This window comes from Leptonychotes weddellii, chromosome 11 (genome assembly GCF_054177405.1).
Source record: "Leptonychotes weddellii isolate Sample4059 chromosome 11, ASM5417740v2, whole genome shotgun sequence".
In the NCBI taxonomy this organism is placed as follows: domain Eukaryota; kingdom Metazoa; phylum Chordata; class Mammalia; order Carnivora; family Phocidae; genus Leptonychotes; species Leptonychotes weddellii.
The window spans coordinates 48,156,794-48,178,666 of record NC_138379.1 but is presented as its reverse complement, the minus strand read 5'-3'; the positions used below and the strand labels follow the sequence as shown (position 1 = coordinate 48,178,666).

The window sequence follows — 21,873 nt, the reverse complement described above, 5'->3', positions numbered from 1 at the left end:
CTACATAGAGAATCATAAGGAATCTACAAAAAAATTCTTAGGGCTAATAAATGAGTTCAGCAAAGTATCTTGCAGGATGCAAAAATCAGTTGCATTTCTATATATTTGCAATAAACACATGGATCCAGAAATTAAAAATACAAAACCTGTATAGATTTGTATGCTGAAAACTACAAAATGCTGATGAAAGGAGTCAAAGAAGATGTAAGTAAATGGTGAGACATAACCATGTTCATGGACTGGAACACCCAATATGTTGATTCTTCCCAAATTGATATACAGGTTCAATGCAATTCCTATCAAAATTCCATCAAGATTTTTTAGATATAGACAAGGTTATTCTTTTTTTAAATATTTTTAATTTTTAAAAATTTTTAAATAGGCTTACACCCAATGTGGGGCTTGAACCCACGACCCTGAGATCAAAAGTCACATGCTCTACCAGCTGAGCCAGCCAGGTGCCCCCTAGACAAGATTATTTTGAAGTTTATATGGAAAGGCAAAAACCTAAGACAATTCAGAATAACTAAAACAATTTTGGAAAAAAGAAGAATAAAGTGGGAGGAATGGGAATAATTGATTTTAAGACTTATTACAGAGTTATAGCAATCAGGAATAAATGGTATTGGTGTAGAGAAAGACACATAGATCAATGGAAGAGAACCCTAAAATCAGCCTATACAAATATGTCCAACTGGTTTTTGTGGGTTTTTTTTTTTAGCATAAAAGTCTTTATTATAATGACTGAGGTAAATAAAACATGATCATTAAAATAATTTTTAAAATTTTTATTTATTTTTTAACAGTATAATTAACATACAGTGTTATATTAGTTTCAGATGTACAATATAGTGATTCAACAATTCTATACATTACTCGGTGCTCATCATAATAACTGTACTCTTAGTCCCCTTGACTTGTTTCACACATCCCCCCTCCCACCTCCCTTCTAGTAATCATCGATTTGTTCTCTATAGTTAAGAGTCTGCTTTTTGGTTTGTCTCTTTCTTTCTTTGTTTTGTTCTTAAATTCCACATATGAGTAAAATCATATGGTATTTGTCTTTCTCTGACTGACTTATTTCACTTAGCATTATACCCTCTAGATCCATCCATGTGGTTGCAAATGACAAGACTTCATTCTTACTTTTACAGCTGAGTAATATTCCATTGCATACATATACATCCTCTTTGTCCATTCATTTATCAGTGGACACTTGGATTGTTTCCATATCTTGACTATTGTAAATAATGCATATCTTTTTCTTTCAGATTTTATTTATTTGAGAGAGAGCGAGAGTGCACAAGTGGGTGGAGGGAGTGGGAGAAAGACTGCCTGCCGAGCAGAGAGTCTGACATGGGGCTTGATCCCAGGACTCTGGGATCATGACCTGAGCCAAAGGCAGACGCTTAACAAACTCAGCCACCCAGGCACACCTGCATATATCTTTTTGAATTACTGTTTTCATTTTCTTTGGGTAAATACCCAGTAGTGGAATTACTGGATCATAGGGTAATTCTGTTTTTTTAAGTTTTTGAGGAACCTCCATACTATTTTCCACAGTGGCTGCACCAGTTTGCAGTCCCATCAACAGCGCAAGAGGGTTTCTTTTTCTCCATATCCTCATCAACACTTGTTGTTTCTTGTGTTCTTGATATTAGCCATTCTGACAGGTGTGAGGTGATACCTCATTGTGGTTTTGATTTGCAGTTCCCTGATAATTAGTGATGTTGAGCATGTTTTCATGTGTCTGTTGGCCATCTGTATGTCTTTAGAAAAATGTCTGTTCATGTTCTCTGCCCATGTTTAATTGGATTACCTGTGTTTTTCTCGTGTTGAATTGTATAAGTTCTTTGTATATTTTGGGTATTTACTCCTTATTTTATTTTATTTTTTATAGGATTATTGGAGCTTAGGTTTTTTGGGGGGTTTTTTTGTGTGTGTGTTTTTTAAGATTTTATTTATTTATTTGCCAGAGACAGAGAGAGAGCACAAGCAGGGGGAGCAGCAGGCAGAGGAAGAGGGAGAAAGCAGGAGCAAGGAGCCCAATGCGGGGCTCGATCCCAGGACCCTGGGATCATGACCTGAGCCGAAGGCAGACGCTTAACCAACTGAGCCACCCAGGCGCCCCTATTTACCCCTTATTGGACATATAATTTGCAATTATCTTCTCCCATTCAGTGGGTTTTTTGTTTTGTTTTGTTGATGGTCTCCTTCACTGTGCAAAATCTTTTTATTTTGCTGTAGTCCCAACAGTTTATTTTTGTTTTTGTTTCCCTTGCCTCAGGAGATGTATCTAGAAAAATGTTTCTACGGCTGATGTCATAAGAGATTACTGCCTATATTTTCTTCTTGGAATTTTATGGTTTCAGGTCTCACATTTAGGTCTTTAATATATTTTGAGTTTATTTTTGTGTACAGTGTAATAAAGTGGTGCAGTTTCATTCTTTTGCATGTAGTTATCTAGTTTTCCAACACCATTTGTTGAAGAGACTTTTTCCCATTGCATGTTCTTGTCTCCTTTTCATAGATTAATTGTCCATATAACCATGGGTTTATTTCTGGATTTTCTGTTCTGTTCTATTGATCTATGTGTCTATTTTTGTGCCATTTCCATACTGGTTTGATTACTACAGCTTTGTAGTATATCTTGAAATCTGAGACTGTGATACCTCCAGTTTTGTTCTTCTTTTTCAAGATTGCTTTGGCTATCTGGGGTCTTTTGTGGTTTCATACATTCATAAGATTATTCATAATTCATAGGATTATTTGTTCTAGTGCTGTGATAAATGCTCTTGGTATCTGCTAGGGATTTATGCCCAACTGGTTTTTGACAAAGATGTAAAAGCAATTAAATGAAGGAAACATGGGCTTTTGAACAAAAGGTGCTGGAGCAATAGGACATCCATAGGCAAAAAAACCAAACCAAAACAAACCAAAACAAAAACAAAAAACACCTCCCCCCCCAAAAAAACTAAAAAAAATCATGACCAAAGTTTCAAAACATAGGGAAAAACACAGGAGAAACTCCTCAGAATGTAGGGCTAGGCAAAGACTTCTTAGACCAAAAGCATGATCCATGAAAGGAAAAGCAGATAAACTGGACTTTATCACAATTACAAACATTTGCTCTTCAAAAGACCTTGTTAAAAGGATGAAAATACAAGCCACAGAGTGGCTGGAACTATTTACAAACCATGTATCTGACAAAGGACTAGTACTGAGAATATATAAAGAATTCTAAAAACTGAACATTAAAAAATCACAATTAGAAAACAGGCAAAATACATGAACAGACATTTCACTGAAGAGGATATTCAGGTTGAAAATAAGCACATGAAAAATGTTCAACATCATTAGCCATTAGGGAAATACAAGTTAAAGTCACAACAAAATGTGACTCTACTACTACTAGAATGTCTAAAAAAAAAAATGGTGACGATGCCAAATGTTGGTAAGGATGCAGAGAAATTAGATCACTCATAGATATATTGCTGGTGGGAATGTAAAATGGACAACTACTCTGGAGAGCAGTTTGGCAATTTTTAAAAAACTAAACATGCAAGCACCATATGACCTAGCAATTGTACTCATCAGCATTTATTCCAGATAAATGAAAACTTATGTTCACACAGAAAAACCCTGTATACAAATATTTGTAAGCAGTTTTATTCAGGATATCTGAAAACTGGAAAGAACCTAGCTATTTTTCAGTGGGAGAATGAATAAACAAAATGTGGTACATCCCTACCATGGAACACTACACATCAATAAAAAGAAATGAACTATTGTTACATGCAACAACCTGGATGAGTCTCCAGAAAATTATGCTGAGGAAAAAAAGTAAATTCCAAAAGTTTACATATTGTGTCATTCCATTTATATAACACAGATTTGTGTTTGCCAAGAGTTAAATAGCAGTATAGATATAAAAGAAGAACATAATGGAGGGGCGCCTGGGTGGCTCAGTCATTAAGTGTCTGCCTTCGGCTCAGGTCATGATCCCAGGGTCCTGGGATCGAGCCCCAAATCGGGATCCCTGCTCTGTGGGAAGCCTGCTTCTCCCTCTCCCACTCCCCCTGCTTGTGTTCCCTCTTTGGCTGTCTCTCTGTCAAATAAATAAATAAAATCTTAAAAAAAAAAAAAAAAGAAGAAGAACATGATGGATCCTTGTGCTTATGGAAATGTTCTGTATCCTGACTATATCAATGTCAATATCCTAACTGTAACCTTGGCAAAACATTACCATTAGGGAAAACTGGGTAAAGGGTACACAAGATCTCTCTGTATTATTCCTCACAACTGCATGTGAGTCTACAATTTTCTCAAAATAAAAAAAATTAATTAAGATGTTACCTTTGTGGTTTCTCTCTTGTCCGAACCCTGATTGATACAATACCCTTCATCAGACTGGGGAATTTCTCTTCTCTTCCTAGTTTGCTCCAGTTTGCCGGGAGTTTTAGTCAGGATAGGTGTTGATTTTTGCCAACTGCTTTTTTTTTTGCACCTACTGAAAATAATCATGTGGTTTTTCAAATTATATTGTTTGATTTTTATTTTTTTTTATTTTTATATTGTACATTGCTGGATTCAACTTGCTAATATTTGCTAAAGATTTTTATGTCTATATTAGGAAATGTCTTTCAGATACCTAAGGGAGTGACGTTATTAGTTTCTATAATTAAAAAAGACCTAAGCAAAAACAGTAAAATATTAATTTTGACAAGGCTGGATGGTGGGTAAACAGCAATTTGTTGCATTATCGTCCACACTTTCCTGCTTTCTTATTTTTTTCTCTCTTTTCAATTGAACAATCCTTACCTTTAACTTGGAAGATAGATTCAAAGAACAGATTGAGGACATAATAACCGGGTTCTTTATGCTACTAGAAGTACAGGGGTGGGATAGCCTTATGTATCCTCTTCACCTAGAAATAGGCCTAACAACACATAGTTGGTACTCAGTGAAAGTTTATTGAATGAGTTCAGATTTCTTTGAACGACAATCCAATACAACATAATGGATACTGTGCTCCAGATCCACCCTCAGGACCTAGCGTCATTCCCCCAGCTTCTGGGACTAGGCTGGTTTATGGCTCATAATTCTCTGGGAATTGCCTTCCATAGAAGGAAGCAGCCTTGCCGAGAGTTACAGATAGAGAGAGCCTCTATCACTGCTCAGTGATAGGACAAAAATTTCTGGCCCCTGTTCTTTAATTTGAAATAACTCTTAAAGGTCATCCCCGGCTCAGAGCATTCTTTGAGATAGGCTGAGGTCTCTGCCGCGATTGTTTCAGTTTAACTTCTCCCGCTGCGAATCCTGCTTCCATCACTCCTACAGCTCCCCGCCATATTTCTGCACGTTCACCTCCTTTTCGCTCTCTTCCTCGGGTAATTCCACCCAGGACACACATTACCCTATTTTATATTCTCTTCCTAGCAGTTAGCCGTATGTGAAATAACCTTATTTATTTAACGCTTTAACACTTGGCTTATTGTCTGCAGTAAGACTGTAAGCTTCCCAGGACAGACTCTTTTCCCCATACACGGTGCACCACTGTATCAAACGCCTACTGGTTGTTGAAATGAATGAGTGGAAGAGACACACCTGATACTGGGTCTTGGGCTCACAATCTCTCAAGAGCCTGCGACCAGCACTTTGGAGCAGCTGCTGGGGCCGTGCCTCCGAGTCCCCGCCCCTCCTGTCACGCCCCCAGGCCAAGGCAGGGGGCGGACCTCGCAGACGCCCCGGCTGAAGCTATGCGGCAGCCGGCGGTACGGCTGGTGCGGCTAAGCCGGATACCCTACGCCGAGCTGCTGGCCCTGCAGGAGCGCTGGCTGCGGCGGCTGCAGGCCGAGCCAAGCACTGAGGCCCTGTCGGGGACTGAGGCGGGCGCGCTCCTGCTCTGCGAGCCCGCGGGGCCCGTGTACACGTCCGGGCTGCGCGGCGGCCTGACGCCGGAGGAGACGGCGCGGCTGCGGGCCTTGGGCGCCGAGGTACGCACCACAGGCCGCGGCGGCCTGGCTACCTTCCACGGCCCAGGCCAGCTGCTCTGCCACCCGGTCCTAGACCTGAGACGCCTGGGCCTGCGCCTGCGCACGCACGTAGCGGCGCTGGAGGCGTGCGCCGTGCGCCTGTGCGAGTGCCAGGGCTTGTCCGGTGCTCGCGCGCGGCCCCCGCCCTACACTGGCGTCTGGCTCGGGGAGCGCAAGGTCTGCGCGATAGGTTAGTGCGGAGGGCCGAGGCGGGGCCGGGGGGGGCGGGACTTGGCGGGGCTGGACCAATGGAGGTGAGAGCAAGCTCGGGCTGGGCGAAAGTGTACCTGGCGCGGGCTTTGAATCAGAACTACCCGCTGCGTTTGAGGTGTTAAGCCTTCTCACTGATCTCATATTCACAGCTCTCAGGAGGGCCCTCAGTGGTCATCTCATCCAATATTCATATTTTTGATAAGTGAATTGCCAGGTTACTAACAATGAATCACAATGTCTGGACAATAATGGAGCTTAGTAATTTTCAAACATTTTTTTTTTTAAGCAGCAGAATCTCTGTTAAAGACATTTTCTGGAATCTCCGTAATAAGTGCAGGAGCTGTGGAGCCACACACCCCTCCCCAGCCATGTCCCCCTTCCCCGATCTATGCACAACCCCTTGGGTGCTCAGAAACAGCTGGAAAACCAGTGATGGAGTCCAGTTCCTTCATCACACTGAGGGAGATCATGAAGCCTGGGGAGGGAGGATATCTACTCTAAGACCCTTTTTTTTTGTCTTGCAGGAGTCCGCTGTGGAAGGCACATCACGTCCCACGGCCTGGCTCTGAACTGTTCTACAGACCTTTTGTGGTTTGATCACATTGTCCCCTGCGGGCTGGTTGGGACAGGTGTCACCTCTCTGAGTGAGGAGCTCCAAAGGCACGTCACTGTGGATGAAGTTATACCACCTTTCCTTCAGGCCTTTAAAGAGACCTACAAGTGCACGTTGATATCAGAGGACAGCTCCAACTGAAGAGTGTTCATGTTATCACAGCTGGGAGGTCCTGCTTGAAAAGCACCAAGACTGACTTGGGAGTCACTGAAACCCAGATTCTAGACTTGGCTCTGTCATTCACTCACCATGAGACTATGAGCAAAGTATGAGCGCTTAGCCATTGTTTCCATATGTTTGCTGGTTTATTTATATCTTCTCACCTACCTCAGGTACGGTAGATGTGAAAACATTATGAAAAGCAATGCCTGCCATATAAATGTAACATTAGCACTACTATCGACACCCCATTTTCTCAGCTTAGAGAAACTCAGATATAGAGAATCAGTTCTCAAATATTTATTACCTCCTAAATACTGTATTTAATTGGGCAATTCTGGGCTCCAATTCCTTTGATTTTGTGGGAATCATATCTCTAGATAGCCCAGGTGAGGATGATATGTGGGGAGCTTTCTGCAATAAAAGGAAAAGGAATCTTTAAAGAATAAAATGAGATCTTGACTTCCTGCATTGGATTGCCGAGCCTGAAAACTATTTTTAGTTAGGTAACCTGAGTTAGACCAGAGCCCAGGAAAAGACAAGAATAATTTCTCACACTGTACAAATGCCAAAGGTAGAAGTATGTTTTCCTTAAATGAGATCTCTAAATTTATGAGGCTGTGTATTAACTATCCATTGCTGTGTAACAGATCACCCCAAAACTTAATGACTTAAAACAATAAACATTATCTCATATATATTCTGTGGGTCAAGAATTTGGGAAAAGCTTTGCTGGGTGATTTTGGGTTGAGATCTCTCATGAGGTATAGTCAAAATGTCTGCTGGATCAGCTGTCATCTGAAGGTTTGGGCATGGAGGATCCATTTCCAAGATGGTTCACTCTGCTTCGTTGGTACTGGTTGTTGACGGGGCCTGCGTTCCTCACCGTGTAGGCCACTCCACAGAGCTACTTGTTCCCCTGGGGCAAGTGATGCCAGAAAGAGACAAGGTGGAAGCCACAAGGTATTATGACCCAGCCTTGGAAATTACACAGTCATTTCTACCATTTCCTAATAGATGAATCTGACTCAGTGTGGAAGGGACTGCACCGGGTGAGGGGAAGTGAAGATCATTAGGGACCATCTTGGAGACTGGCTACCATAAGCAGTTAGGGTGGAAAGATCCTTGAATGAGAAGTCAGATGACTCAGGTTGCAGTCCCAGCTCTTTGGGCAAGTCATTTACCTCTCTGGGCTTCAGTTTCCCCTATATAAGCACTGTCCAATAGGAATACAATGTGAGCCACACTGTAATTTTACTTTTCCAGTAGCCACATTAAAAAAGGAAAAATAAACAGGTGGCATTAATAATACTTTAACTAACCTAATATAAAAATGTTTTACATTCCTTTTCTCCATGCTATATCCAGAAATTCAGTGTGTATTTTCCACTTGTAGCACATCTCATTTTGGAGTTGTCACACTTCAGACATTCAGTAGCCACATATGGCTACCATGTTGCAAAGTACAGCCTTAGGTAATACGGTATCCAAAGTCCTTTTTGAGCTTCCAGAAGAAAGGTGGCTGGCTTCTAGAAGAAAGGTGAGTCTTCCCACCTCTAAGGTTTGATGTTTAACTCTGCACACAGTTTTTATCAGTTATTCAAGCTGGAATGGACTTTGGAGGTATGTTCCTGCCTCCTCATTGTACAGAGATAGAACCAAGACTTCGGAAGAAACTTGCTCAAGGCACACAGTAAGTTAATCACAAAGCCACGCCCTGGTGCCAGATATAAGCCCCGTTCTCACGCTCTTTTCCTACTGTGCGCACTGACTTAGAGCTCAGGACAGTATGCTTGACAAGTCATGGACATTTGGTCAATATTAGTTGATTGGTGGTTTGTGCACCCATTATTTACCCATATCTCTTCTAGGCCTTTTGTTTTCCCTCATGGAGCCAACAGTGCTGTTGTAGGAATATGGGGGTGGATAGTAGCTGATAATTACTTTGCAGTATTATTGCCAAGAAGGGAAATAATTATTCCAGGAAAAGTAGAGTTAGATTCTCATGGTTGGAAGGCTATGCACAGTGTTGCTCCCCATCTAGTACTTGATTACCCTCTCTAGCAACCGTAATAAAGTGACCATTCAGCCTGGTCTTGAATACCTCCAGAGACTGGGAAAGAAACATTTACTCAAAACTTATTTTTAGTACCACTGTGTTAGCCCTCTTAAGTACATTCTCTCAATCAGCAGCCTGTCCCATGTTTCTGGATCACTGGGAATCATTCTGCATGGTGTAATGACTGAGTTACCTGACCTTCCTGAGCCTCCGTTTCATTAGGTTCAAGGCTTGGCACAGAATAAACAGCAGAAAATATATAGTAGTTATTAGTGTTGTTCACCAACTATTTCAGGCAGGACTGTACTGTGTGGCTCCCTTGTCGTTGGTCGGGGCCAAGCAACTTGTTCTGATCAATGAGTTATGAATGGAGGTGACATGCCACTTCTGAGCTGGAGCATTGAATTGCTGGTGTCAGAGCCCTTGTGGTTTCTCTTTCCCTCTGGAAGAGTGACCAACATTCAAGACGGGTGGCTGCTTTCTGAGGGACTGCATAAGCAGAGACCCCTGCTGCTGCTGGACATGCGGTGGAGTTAAGCCACTGAAATGTGGGCGTTGTTCATTACCACCGCATAACCTAACCTCTTCTGACTGAGGCAATATGTTTATATTAATTAGGACTCTTATATTTGCAAATGTAGAAACCTCACTCTAACTTATGCAAAAAAACAAATTAAAGAGTGACAGTGAGGGCATTATTGGAAAAGGTCCTGGGGGTCTCATAAAATCCAAGGTTAGGGCTGCAGCCGGCCTCAAGAGCAAAACCAGAGCATGTAGCCCTTTAAGAACCCAGATAGTCTTTTCTCTCCTCCCTGGCAGGCTTCTTGGTGTGTCTGTTTCACGCTCGCTTGCTTTAGTCCAGCTTTCTCTGTTTCCCGGGCTGCATGCCAGCTGCTGTTATCCATGATTATTGGAGTCGAGTCGAGGCAAATCCCTAGGTGTCTGGCTTGAGCAACCAGGTGGATGCTAGAGGTATTGCTGGGATGGGAAACACTGGGTGAAGACCAAGTTTGGAGAGAAAGAGAATGAGTTCAGTGTTAGGTAAATCAAGTTTGAAACACTTGTGGGAGATGCAAGTAGAGAGGGCCAAGGGGCAGTGGGTGTGTGGATCTAGAACATGGGTGTGATGAGCTATGGTTTAGGTCTGGAGACAGAAGAGGAGGGCAGAGGACTGATAAACGTGAGGTATGCGACGAGGAGGGGCAGGCCAAGGAAGGGGGAGGCAACAGGCAGAGAAATATTTGGGGGCACAGAATGAGACAACAGGACAATGTCATCCACTCTTCCAGCAGCCTGGGATTGCCAGGCATCCTAGAAGAGCCAAGCCTCCAAGAACAGGTGGACTGTGGGTTGTTAGAGCCAGGAGGCCAGGGTTTGGCAGAGGCCAGGCCCATGGGATCAGGTCAGGCCACTGCTATGGGTTTCCTGGCTCTTCTTCCTGCCTGGACAGAGCCCATCCCCAGTTTCCCACAGGGCCCCTTCCTCAAGGAAGGAAGCTGAGCATATGAAGAAAGATATTTAACACCCTGGTTTTCCTACCTCCAGAAGGCCTCTTCTTGTTTGTGCAGAATCTTCTCCCCATAAATAAACAGACTGTCCAGGGTCTGGTGAATAAGTGCTAAACGTAAGGATGTGACTGGTTTGGCATCTTGTTCCTCCTTGCGAGCTCTGGCAGCATGACTAGATACACCTTACTTCTTGGGAAAAATCCTCTCTCCGAAAGCCCTATGGAAATCGGATTTTTGCAATCTAAATTGCATTTTTCTTTTTACCAAATTATAATTTACCATACATATAATCATACCATATTATAGTATCTATAAAATTTAAAAATAAAACAACGCTTGTACTCCCACCTGACAACACATCCCCTACATTTGTGTGTCTTTAGTACTTGATCACGAACAGACATATTTTATGTACTTGTCATTATTATGTGGATAAAATTATGTATACTCTTTTAAGCTAAACCTGGTATTACATGAATTTTACCACATTGCTATATAATCTTTACAATTATATTTTTGAATGCCTTAATTTTGTTTTTATTTCTTTTAAAACTGAGAATTCAGTATTTTTTTAAATATAGGTAATGCAAATTAAAAAGGTACAAAATGGTAACTTTGAAATGTAAGTCTTGCTCCTATTCTTTTCCTCTGTAAACTCAATTTTTTTCCTGGAGGCCTAATGATGGTAAATTCTTTTTTATATACTTCAGAGATATTTTATGCATATATAAGTGTGCATGATTATATACTTTTTTTTCATATAGTAACATACTATACCCACAGCATTACACTTTGGAGATTGTTTCAGATTAGTATATAAAGAGCATCCTCATTTTATTTTATTTTTTATATTTTATTTATTTATTAGAGAGAGAGAGCACACAAGCAAGGGGAGAGGAAGAGGGAGAAGAGCACACAAGCAGGACACCCTGCTCAGCAGGGATGTGGGGCTCGATCCCAGGACCCTGGGATCATGACCCGAGCCAAAGGCAGATGCCCAACCAACTGAACAACCCAGGCGCCTCAGCGTCCTCATTTTAAAAAATGACTACAGAGTATTCTATTCAGTGGATTTCTTATGATTTATTTAGCTAGTACCTTACTGAGGACATTTAGGTTATTACTAACCTTTTGCTTTTACAAGCAAGGCTGCAATGAAAATTCTTGTGTGTGTGTGTGTCTGTCTGTGTGTTACATTGCACATGAGTACAAAGGTTGCATCTTTAGAAGTGATTTTCTGAGTCAAAGGATATGTGCATTTTTAATAGATATTGTCATATTGCCTTCCATTAAAGTTATACCAATTTATATTCCCATCAATAATGTACAAGGGAGATGCCTGAATTTTAAATGTTCTAGCATCTTAGATTTTTTTTTTCATTTTTCTTTTTTTTTTTTTAAGATTTTATTTTATTTATTTGAGAGAGAGAGAATGAGAGACAGAGAGCATGAGAGGGAGGAGGGTCAGAGGGAGAAGCAGACTCCCCGCCGAGCAGGGAGCCCGATGCGGGACCGATCCTGGGACTCCAGGATCATGACCTGAGCCGAAGGCAGTCGCTTAACCAACTGAGCCACCCAGGCGCCCCTTTTTTTTTTCATTTTTAAAGTTTTTTGGTATAAAATCTTTTTAACAAACAACAATGAACCACATGTATCCATCATGCAGCTAAAACAATCATCAACTCAAGGCCAGCCCTAGTTTGTTTAAAGTGGGACCTACTTCTGGCTTCCTCCCTGGATTATTGTGAAGCAAATCATAGATACCATATTATTTCATCCATAAATATTTCAGTATGTATTCCCCAAAGATAAGGACTCAAAAAAAAACCACTTCAATATCAACAAATATTCAGTTAGTATTCCCCAGATTTTTCCAATTGTTTGCTTGTTCCTTTTTTTCACAGTTGGTTTGTTCAAATCAGGATTCAAATACTGGATTTGGTTTACATGTCTCACAAATGTCTCCTTAGTCTCTTATCACCTAGATTCCTCCCACAACTTTTTTTTTAAGCTTTTTCTCCTGTGTTTCCTGAAGCTTGAAAGATAAAGCCTGATGCTTGATATGATTTGGCAAGTCAGCTTCATAAGTGGTGGTGTGTAATTGAGGCATGCAATATCTTTCTTTTTTTCTCTTTTTCATGATGATTATTCCCTAGATCCATTATTTTGTTAGGGGTTTACAAAATGTGATATTCTTTTTTTTTTTTTTAAGATTTTATTTATTTAGTTGACAGAGAGACATAGCAAGAAAGGGAACACAAGTAGGGGGAGTGGGAGGGGGAGAAGCAGGCTTTCGGCTGAGCAGGGAGCCCGATGCGGGGCTCGATCCCAGGACCCTGGGATTATGACCTGAGCCAAAGGCAGATGCTTAATGACTGAGCCACCCAGGCGCCCCACAAAATGTGATATTCTGATTCTGTCATGCCTTTTTCACTTACTAGCTGGAGAATGTTTACAGAATTCAACAAGACCAGTGGCATTAGTGTTATTGGTACTTTATTCATTTTTTAGTTTTGTTCATATTCAATAAAAGTTTGTACTGAATAAAAAATTACCTGTATAAAAGATATGCTTTTATAGTTGCATTAGAATTTATACTGAGTTTAAATTTGAACATATTTGCATTGCCAGCACTGAGTAACTCAATAATTTTTGAGGAATCCATACATTATTCAAATCCAAGAGACACTGGTCTAAGGCTAAAGTGTTACATTTTTGCAATATCTAAATTGCGAGGTTTTCTAAGCCAGAGACTGTTTGTTTGTGTTTGTATCCTAGTACCTAGCATGTAAAAGGAAGCAAGTTTCATATCTATGTTGTTACGAAGAATTTCCTATCGCCTCCACATTGGTTCTTTTGTGGACAGACATCAATATCCAGTCTGTGAAGTGTTCATTATGGCCGTGCTCAGGCAGCCTTCCATCCCTACAGAATTCTGATTGTTAGACAGGTATTCTTCCTCCTAAACTGAAACCCGCCTCCAACACAGTCATAACTCTACCCTCCTGCAAGGCCTCCTCTAAGAGTCCTTTCCTGGCCATGTCTACCCACATCCCCCTCTAATGGCAGTGGCCACACTGTGTTATAGTTACTTCATTCCAAATCTGACCCTGTCCAGACTGTGGTCTCTCCAGGCAGGGACTGTAGCTGCATCCTCTGTGGCCTCCTCAGGCCCAGCCCAGGGCCTCACACAGAAGAAGTACCCAGAAATGGCCTGTTGGGTCAGCAAATGTGGTCTCTTCTTCAAGTTTAACTTTCCTGATTCTTCTGTTCTTCACAGAAGATGGTTTCCAGACTCCACACCTCTGCCCTCATACCAATAGGCTCTAATTGGCTAAGGTGCCTTTAATCTGTGTTACTTGGAACTGAAGATAGCATGACTGGTATGGGATGGCCAGTGTGAGGTGTGTCAGCTTGTGCTGGGCCCTGAGGACACAGGGAAGGATTCGACTTCGTCCCTGTCTTCAAGGAACTCACAGCTTTGTGGAGGAGACATACCTGTAAATAAAATTCATAATAAACTGTTAAAAGTATCATGAGAGAAGTTTGCACAGAGTACTTGGAAACATAAAAGAAGAGGTGAGAAATCATAAAAGAGAGGGGCAGAAAAGTCTCAAGGTGACATTGAATTAGAATTCTAGGTTGTAAATAAGAAAGAAAAAAAAAAACCCACCTCAAACTAGCTCAAATGAAAAGAGAGTATCTCAGAACGCAAACTAAAAAGTCTGGGGCTTGACTTCAGGCACAGATTGATCCAGGAGGAGGTAGCAGGTAAGGGTGAGTTAGCCAGCTCCAGCAAGAAGGTGCTCCAGGCAGAGAAAATAGCACAGCAAAGGCCTGGAGGGGATAGAGAGCATGTGGGTGTTTGAGGAACTGTGGATTGTCCTCCTGCCTCTTTCTAGGGTGAACAGCCTGGGTTCACAGCCTCCTCCCATATTCCTTCATTCTCCTGCTCCTCTCTCCTTCTCCTTGCCCAGAGCAGGATAAAGAGGAATGGGGCAGGCCCCCACCCATCAGACCGTTGCCCCTCCTGCTTGCCCCTCTAGATGCTCACCACCCTTCTCCACCCACCACAGGCCTCCTTGCTCCCATTTGGGTTGGGGCAAAGGGAGATAGTGGTAGAAGACCATAAAGAAGGGAAGGAGTAGAGGGAGAGAAGGGTACTTATTTCCTCAGCTCTTTCCCTGTGGGGTCAGCACGGGTTGGGTTGGGTTGGGCTGGGTTGGGTGCACTCTCTACCAAAAGCCACAGCTCCAGCCTGCTGGCCTCTGCAGTTTCTAGTAATCCCTTCCTCCCCTGCCCTTGGAGCCTCGCTATGGTGTCCCTCCTCACCATTGCTAGCCAGGGTGATGGCACCATTCCTTGCTGGCTTCCTGAACCCTCCTCATACTCTCTTCAAATTACCCAGTTTCAAGGAGCCATCTGTTTCCCGCCAGAAACCTGCCTGACACACGGCCCTCACCTGCACCAGAGGTGAGTGGGGGGCATGCTGGGCCCTGTGAAGTGCTGGGTGCCTGTGAGGGGATAGTGTTATTCAGCTCAACTCGATTCCACCATACTCACCTTTCTCCAGCCTGACCCACAAGGGCCCAGGGCTGTTCTAAGCACTTTACACACTTTATGTAATCTTCACAGCAAATAACAAACCCACAAAGTTGAATTACTGGCTGTGTTTTAAGAAGAGGAAAGCGGCTCAGCTGAAGATTTGCCCAAGTTCATATAGTTAGAGGCAGGTCCGCGGTTTGAACTCAAGTCTGGACTCCCAGAAGCTGTGCATTAAACCGCACCCCTATGACTCCCACTCTGCTCTCCTCACAGGTCAAGTGAAAGGACCAAATGGGACAGCTGGTGCTTTTCAGACTCTAAAGAGCCAACACACCTCGTTGGCCTGAGAACTGTGGTATGTCCCATCCCTCCCAGAAGACCGGACCACTGGAAGGTCAGAGCTGACAGAGGCCCCAGAGATCACACAATCTCACTCCCTCCTGTGCCCAGGAAGAAACAGCCCCAAGGGGTTCCCCTTAGGTCCCACATTCCTGCAGGAACCAGAATTAGAATCTAGAATGTTTGCAGACACCCTGTAAACATATCAGCAAGAAGGATGTAGCATTCCCCTCAGAGAAGAGAGAGAAGGGGTGGGGATCAGGATGGGGGCTGGGACTATAGGATTTCAGATTTGGGGAATGAAAGGCATGTCGGGGGCGCCTGAGTGGCTCAGTTGGTTAAGCGACTGCCTTCGGCTCAGGTCATGATCCTGGAGTCCCGGGATTGAGTCCCGCATCGGGCTCCCTGCTCGGCAGGGAGTCTGCTTCTCCCTCTGACCCTCCTCCCTCTCATGCTCTCTGTCTCTCATTCTCTCTGTCTCAAATAAATAAATAAAATCTTTAAAAAAAAAAGAAAGGCATGTCGGAGCCCATCTAGAAGACTTCTCCCATAGCAACTCTGACAAGGCAGCTCTGCTTGCACAGCTCTCCCATGATGAGAAGCCCACTCTGGCCCAACGCAGCCTGTTCCATGCTCCCCATGAGTGGAGATCTAGGTCCCGTGACTCCCCTGTCCCCAAGCACACTTGTTCTGCATCTTCTCTCTGGGATCCATAGTACATGTCTGCTCCCTATGCCCCAGAGGTGGGAGACATGCTCACAGCATACTTAAGACCCTCTTCTCACTTTCCCTTGGCTATGAATCTCTGGGTGCCCTCCTCCCTCCTCTCTGTCACCCAAATCAGGGCTGTTCTCCAAGGCCCACGTGTTTCAGCCTGTAAAACCATTTACCCTACTTCCACTAATAATATCCATATTTTCCTTAGGGAATCATACCCCCATCAACTTTAAGTTTATGCATTATTATTTTTTTTTAAAGATTTTATTTATTTATATGACAGAGAGACACAGTGAGAGAGGGAACACAAGCAGGGGGAGCAGGAGAGGGAGAAGCAGGCTTCCCGCGGAGCAGGGAGCCCGATGTGGGGCTCGATCCCAGGACCCTGGGACCATGACCTGAGCCGAAGGCAGACGCGTAACAACTGAGCCACCCAGGCGCCCCCATTATTTTTTATTAAGGTATAATTGGCATATAACATTATATTAATTACAGGCATACAACATAATGATTCAATATTTACATACATTGCAACGTGATCACCACAGTAAGTCTAGTTAACACCTTACATAGTTACAAAAATTTTTTTCTTGTGATGAGAACTTTTTTGTTTTTCAAGATTTTATTTATTTATTTGACAGAGAGAGACACAGCGAGAGAGGGAACCCAAGCAGGGAGAGAGGGAGAAGGAGAAGCAGGCTTCCCGCCGAGCAGGGAGCCTGATGCGGGGCTCGATCCCAGGACTCTGGGATCATGACCTGAGCTGAAGGCAAACGCTTAACAACTGAGCCACCCAGGCGCCCGTGATGAGAACTTTTAAGACCTACTTGCATTGACTTTCAAATATGCAGCACAGTGTTAGTAACTATAGTCACCATGCTGATCATTATGTCCCCATGACTTGTTTATTTTATAACTATGACTTGTTTATTTTATACCTCTTGATCACCTTCACCCATCTCTCCCACCCAAGTTTATGTGGTTTGAGTAAAGATGACACCCCATTCAGCTTCTTTCCCTGGCTTCTATGATTGGTGCAGGAATGGGCACTGGGCCTGTTTCAGGACAATAAGAGTCAGACCCAGACTTCTGCCAGGAGGGTTGGAGGGGAAAGAAGCTCTTCCTACCAGTTTTATAGACAGATAGAGTGTATACATGAAACTGCAGGCAGCCATCTTGTTACCACAAAGTGGGACCCTGCCTCAGAATGGAGCAACAGTGAGAAAAGTAGAGCCCAAAGATGCGAAGAGACAGGTTGAAGACATCATCTAAGCTCCTGGATCCAACCATGCCTGAAGCCAATCCTTTGAACTCTGTAATTCCATGAGCCAATAAATTCCCTTTACTACTTAAGTCAGTTTGAGTTGGGTTTTCTGCCCGTTGCGTCTAAGATTCCTAACTGCAACTCACTTCCTCTGCAAATCTTAGTCCTCACTTACCCTACTTTCTTCTGCCTTCCCATAACCCTTACTGTTTAAATCATAAAATTCAAAAGTCCATATTTATAACACTATGAATGCACATGCCCTGATTAATAGTCATCTTTACGAAACACTTGCTATGTGCCAGGTACCAGGTAAAGCATTTTATAAATAATATCTTACTGTAATCCACAGATGTAGCTATTTCTATCCCCATTCTACAGAGAAGGAAACTAAGATTCAGAGAAGTTAGGCTCTCACAGCCAATAACCCAGCTCTGCTGGACCCCAGAGGCAGTGTTCTGGACCACTTGCTTCCCAGGACGTAGCATGTGTGAGGGTGAGGTGGGGAGAAGATGCCATGGAGATCTTTAGTCTCCTGACACCACACCATCCCACCCTTGCTATACCCTCTTCCAGAGGTCTTTTCACTGCTCTGTGCTGCTTGCTGAGGCAGGAGAAAGGTGATGTTCAGAACAAGAAGACCAAGCGTTCTGAGGGTCAAACTGACAGGCCAAGAGGAGACAAATCACAGAAGTACAGGCTGCTGATGAGTAATGGAATAAAATAACTGGATGTGGGGCACCTGGGTGGCTCAGTCGTTAAGCGTCTGCTTTCTGCTCAGGTCATGATCCCAGGGTCCTGGGATCGAGCCCCACATCGGGCTCCCTGCTCAGCGGGAAGCCTACTTCTCCCTCTCCCACTCCCCCTGCTTGTGTTCTCTCTTTGCTGTGTCTCTCTCTGTCAAATAAATAAATAAAATCTTTAAAATAAAATAAAGTAAAAAAAAAATAAAATAAAATAACTGGATGTGACCATCAAGCTTTCTCTGTGTTTCATGCTGTATTTTCCTTGGTGACCCAGGCTTTTAACACTATTGACAGACACAATCCGTGCTCATCCAACCCTTCTCCCCCAACTTACTAGACAGACATGGAGTTACATCCTGTGTATTCTATGGTGAAAAAGACACATGGTCTGTGCTCTTGGAGTGCTCACAGTCTGATGGGAAAGGCAGACCCCAAGTCAATACACAGGTAAACAGAAGACCAGGTGGAGTTCTCTGAAGAAAACAAACAGGAAACTTGAGAGGTGATGGTTCCATTTAACTGAGAGAATGAAGACTGAGGGAAGCCGGGGAAAGAAGTCAAGGGTCCCAGTCCCAATGTATCATTCAGAGATGTTAAGTAGGTAGTCAGATATAGAAGTCTAATGCTCAGAGGAGAAGTGTCTGGCCTAGAGGTTGAAAAAGCATCCTGTTAGCCTTCCAGGCCCTCAGGTTCTTTTTTTTTTTAAGATTTATTTATTTATTTGAGAGAGAGAGGATGTGGGGTGGGGTGAGGGGGAAGGGTAGTGGAAAAGAGAGAGAGAATCTTTTTTTTTTTTTTTTAAAGATTTTATTTATTTATTCATGAGAGACACAGAGAGAGAAGCAGAGGGAGAAGCAGGCCCCCAAGGAGCAGGGAGCCCGATGTGGGACTCGATCCCAGGACCCTGGGATCATGACCTGAGCCGAAGGCAGACGCTTAACCATCTGAGCCACCCAGGTGCCCGAGAGAGAGAGAATCTTAAGCAGACTCCCTGCTAAGCACAGAGCACGGAGCTCAGAGTTGATGCAGGGCTCGATCTCACCACCCTGAGATCAGACCTGAGCTGAAACCAAGACTAAAGACGCTTTAACTCACTGTGCCACCCAGGCGGCCCCTAGGCTCTCTCAGGTTCCATCTCTTCTTGGAAGTTTTCCCTGATAACATAATTCCTAGTGATCTCCATTTCATGCCACTCATTCATTCATTGTAAAGATGTAAAGATGACACCCCTGTCAGCTTCTTTCCCTGGCTTCTATGATTGGTGCAGGAATGGGCTCGATCCCAGGACCCTGGGACCCTGTCCTTCAACACATTCTCAGTAAGGTCTACTCTGCAGACTTCGTGTTGCCCTAGTGCCCTCCAAGAGCTGATCTTCTAGGTGTGGAGTCAAAAAATAGAGTAGACAGTTATAACACAGACTGGTAAGTGCTGTGTTCAAGAGAAGTGCAAGGGGCCCTAGGAGGATGTATCAGTCCGGGCCTGCAGGAAGCAGACGACCATCTCAGGACAGTAATTTGAGGAGGCTCGATTCACAGAGGTGGGCAGAGAGTAGGGAAACCACAAGGGATGGATCACGAAGTACCCTGGAGCTGGAAATATTTGGGCATCATTAAGTCCCCAGGCCTGTAGGGGAGAGGGAAGGGGGTGATCACAGGGACGTGGAAACAGGGAGAGCTCTGAGATGGGGCTGATAGTCGGAAGCTGGGAGCTTTGGTTGAGGGATGCAGCAAGAGAAACAACAGCAAAAGTGTTTTTTTTTTTAAGTTAAATATATCAGATGATGTTAGGTGTTACTGAAAAACAAAGCAGAAAAGGGAGTTAGGGAGGGCAGCGGAAGGAAGGGATTAGAATTTGTAAATGGAATGGTCGGGGAAGACCTCAGCAAGAAGGTGGCACTTAAGTAAAGACTTGAAGGAGGTGTATCTCCAGTTGAGTCTTCCTCTGACTCCTTCAGTCAGCCCACCCCACTCCCCTGCCCAACCTGTCCTAAGGTCAGGGCCTTGTCTCCAACTTCTTTGTATTAGAGTTCCTTGAAGATCGTTCTCAAACTATGGTCTTCCTAGGACAGGAATCCTGTTCCATCCTTTCTTTTCTCATCTAGTAACAATAGCAGCTGCCATTTATGAAGCACATGCGTCATGCTGGGCTCAGCTCTGGGCCCCTTACACACATTGGGTCATCTAAGCCTCGTAGCAAAACCTCCAAGGCATAGATAAAGAAAATGAGGCAGCTCAAGTCCACTTTCCAAGAACCCCTTAGCCAGCTGGTTTCCCTAACAGGGTTCCTGCTCCATCCTCACCCTAGAGAAAGGGAAGTAGAGGACAGCCCTTAAGTTTCTGAAGGACCAAAAAAGGGAACAGAAATTAGGCATATACTTTGTGTCTCCAGTGGGCACAAGGACCAAAGGGTAGAAGTAACTAGGAGGCAGTTTTTGTTAAAACATGAAAACGTCCTAACAATCAGAGCCTTGGCTGCCTTGGAAGCAATGAGCTCCTTGTCACTAAAGGTGTACAAGAGAAGCTGGACAATCTCACGTCAAAAATGGAATATAGGGGAGGTTTAGGTAAGGGATTTGACCAGATAACTCCAAGAGTCCTTCCAACTCAGGTTCTATCACTAAATGATTCTAGAACTCTAAGATGGTGTGATTCTAAGACTATGATTCTAAAACCCTATCTTCAGAGAACTCACAATCTAGTAGATGAGGTGGGCAAATAGTTACTTTTGATAACTGTAATAAATAGTCCTATAGAGTAAATGCAAGGCCCTGGGCAGAATGGGGAAGGAGCCCTACCTGAGCCGGGGCTGGTGCCTCACGGCTGATCTTAAGAACCACTGGCATCACAATCATTTGGGAACCTCTTTTTTTTTTTTTTTTAATGCTAATTTCTGGATCCTCTGGAGCAGGACCCAAAAGTCTACTTTACCACAATGAGCTCTGAGGTGATTCCTAGGCAGACTGAAATTTAACACTTCATGCCCAGGGTCAGGATGACTTCCTTGAGAGGTGATTAATCAGACTGAGAAAAAGGAGTAGATGGGTCAAAATATGCAACCACAGAAACAACAGGGAAGTAATGTGTTTTGATAAAGAATTGCAATCTTGTACAGCATTCTCTCCACGTGGTGGGTCTTTTTAAAAGGACAGCACTTCTTAAATACAATCTGAGATTCCCTGATAAGGGTATGCGCCTCAGATATCCTGGAACAGATCTTGGTTTGCAAGGGAGAAAGAGCTGGTCGCCGTTTATTACTAATTATGCCCAGGCAGGAAGCTGCTAAAGAGGGCTCTGATAAGGACGCCCACAGAGTCCCCGAGAGGCTGCTCCCAGTCACTGTCTACTCCTCTGCCCGTAGCCACCCCCCCCACCCCGACCCCCACCCCCGCCCTCATTTCCCAGCTGTCCCTGCTGCTTCTCTTTTCTGGAGCCTGCAGTGTCACCAGCAAGCAAGCAATAGTGTGAGGGGTCAGAAAGGGCACGGTGTTCTGGGGCAGGGACCAGCGAGGTATGACCGGACAACAATGGTCCGGGCCTGTGAGGAGCTGTTGAGACTTGGAAGGAGGGCCCATCCGCTGGGGTGAAGGAGAGAAAGTGGCACAGGGAATTCTGAGTCCGAGGTCCGTCGCTGACTTCTGTGGGGAGCCTGGGCAAGTCCCTTCCCCAGACTGGGCCT

The 21,873-nt window shown here is 43.8% G+C and overlaps 1 protein-coding gene, 1 long non-coding RNA gene and 1 other non-coding gene across 3 annotated transcripts in view; 1 reads left to right on the top strand and 2 right to left on the bottom strand.

The window, feature by feature from the left end:
- Positions 1-387: 387 nt before the first annotated feature.
- On the bottom strand, positions 388-460 carry TRNAK-UUU (transfer RNA lysine (anticodon UUU)). The gene has a single exon. It is a non-coding gene; the product is annotated as a tRNA-Lys (tRNA).
- A 5,271-nt stretch (positions 461-5,731) lies between these two features.
- LIPT2 (lipoyl(octanoyl) transferase 2) lies at positions 5,732-7,720 on the top strand. Its single transcript, XM_006748504.3, has 2 exons — positions 5,732-6,225; positions 6,773-7,720. Exons 1-2 carry the CDS (start codon positions 5,760-5,762, stop codon positions 7,000-7,002), a joined length of 696 nt encoding a protein of 231 aa, XP_006748567.2. The 5' UTR covers positions 5,732-5,759; the 3' UTR covers positions 7,003-7,720.
- A 5,101-nt stretch (positions 7,721-12,821) lies between these two features.
- LOC115937479 (uncharacterized) overlaps positions 12,822-21,873 on the bottom strand; it is a 56,667-nt gene continuing 47,615 nt past the window's right edge. Inside the window, exon 3 of the long non-coding RNA XR_014138739.1 lies at positions 12,822-14,085. This is a non-coding gene — a long non-coding RNA (uncharacterized LOC115937479). The remainder of the gene's footprint in view (positions 14,086-21,873) is intronic.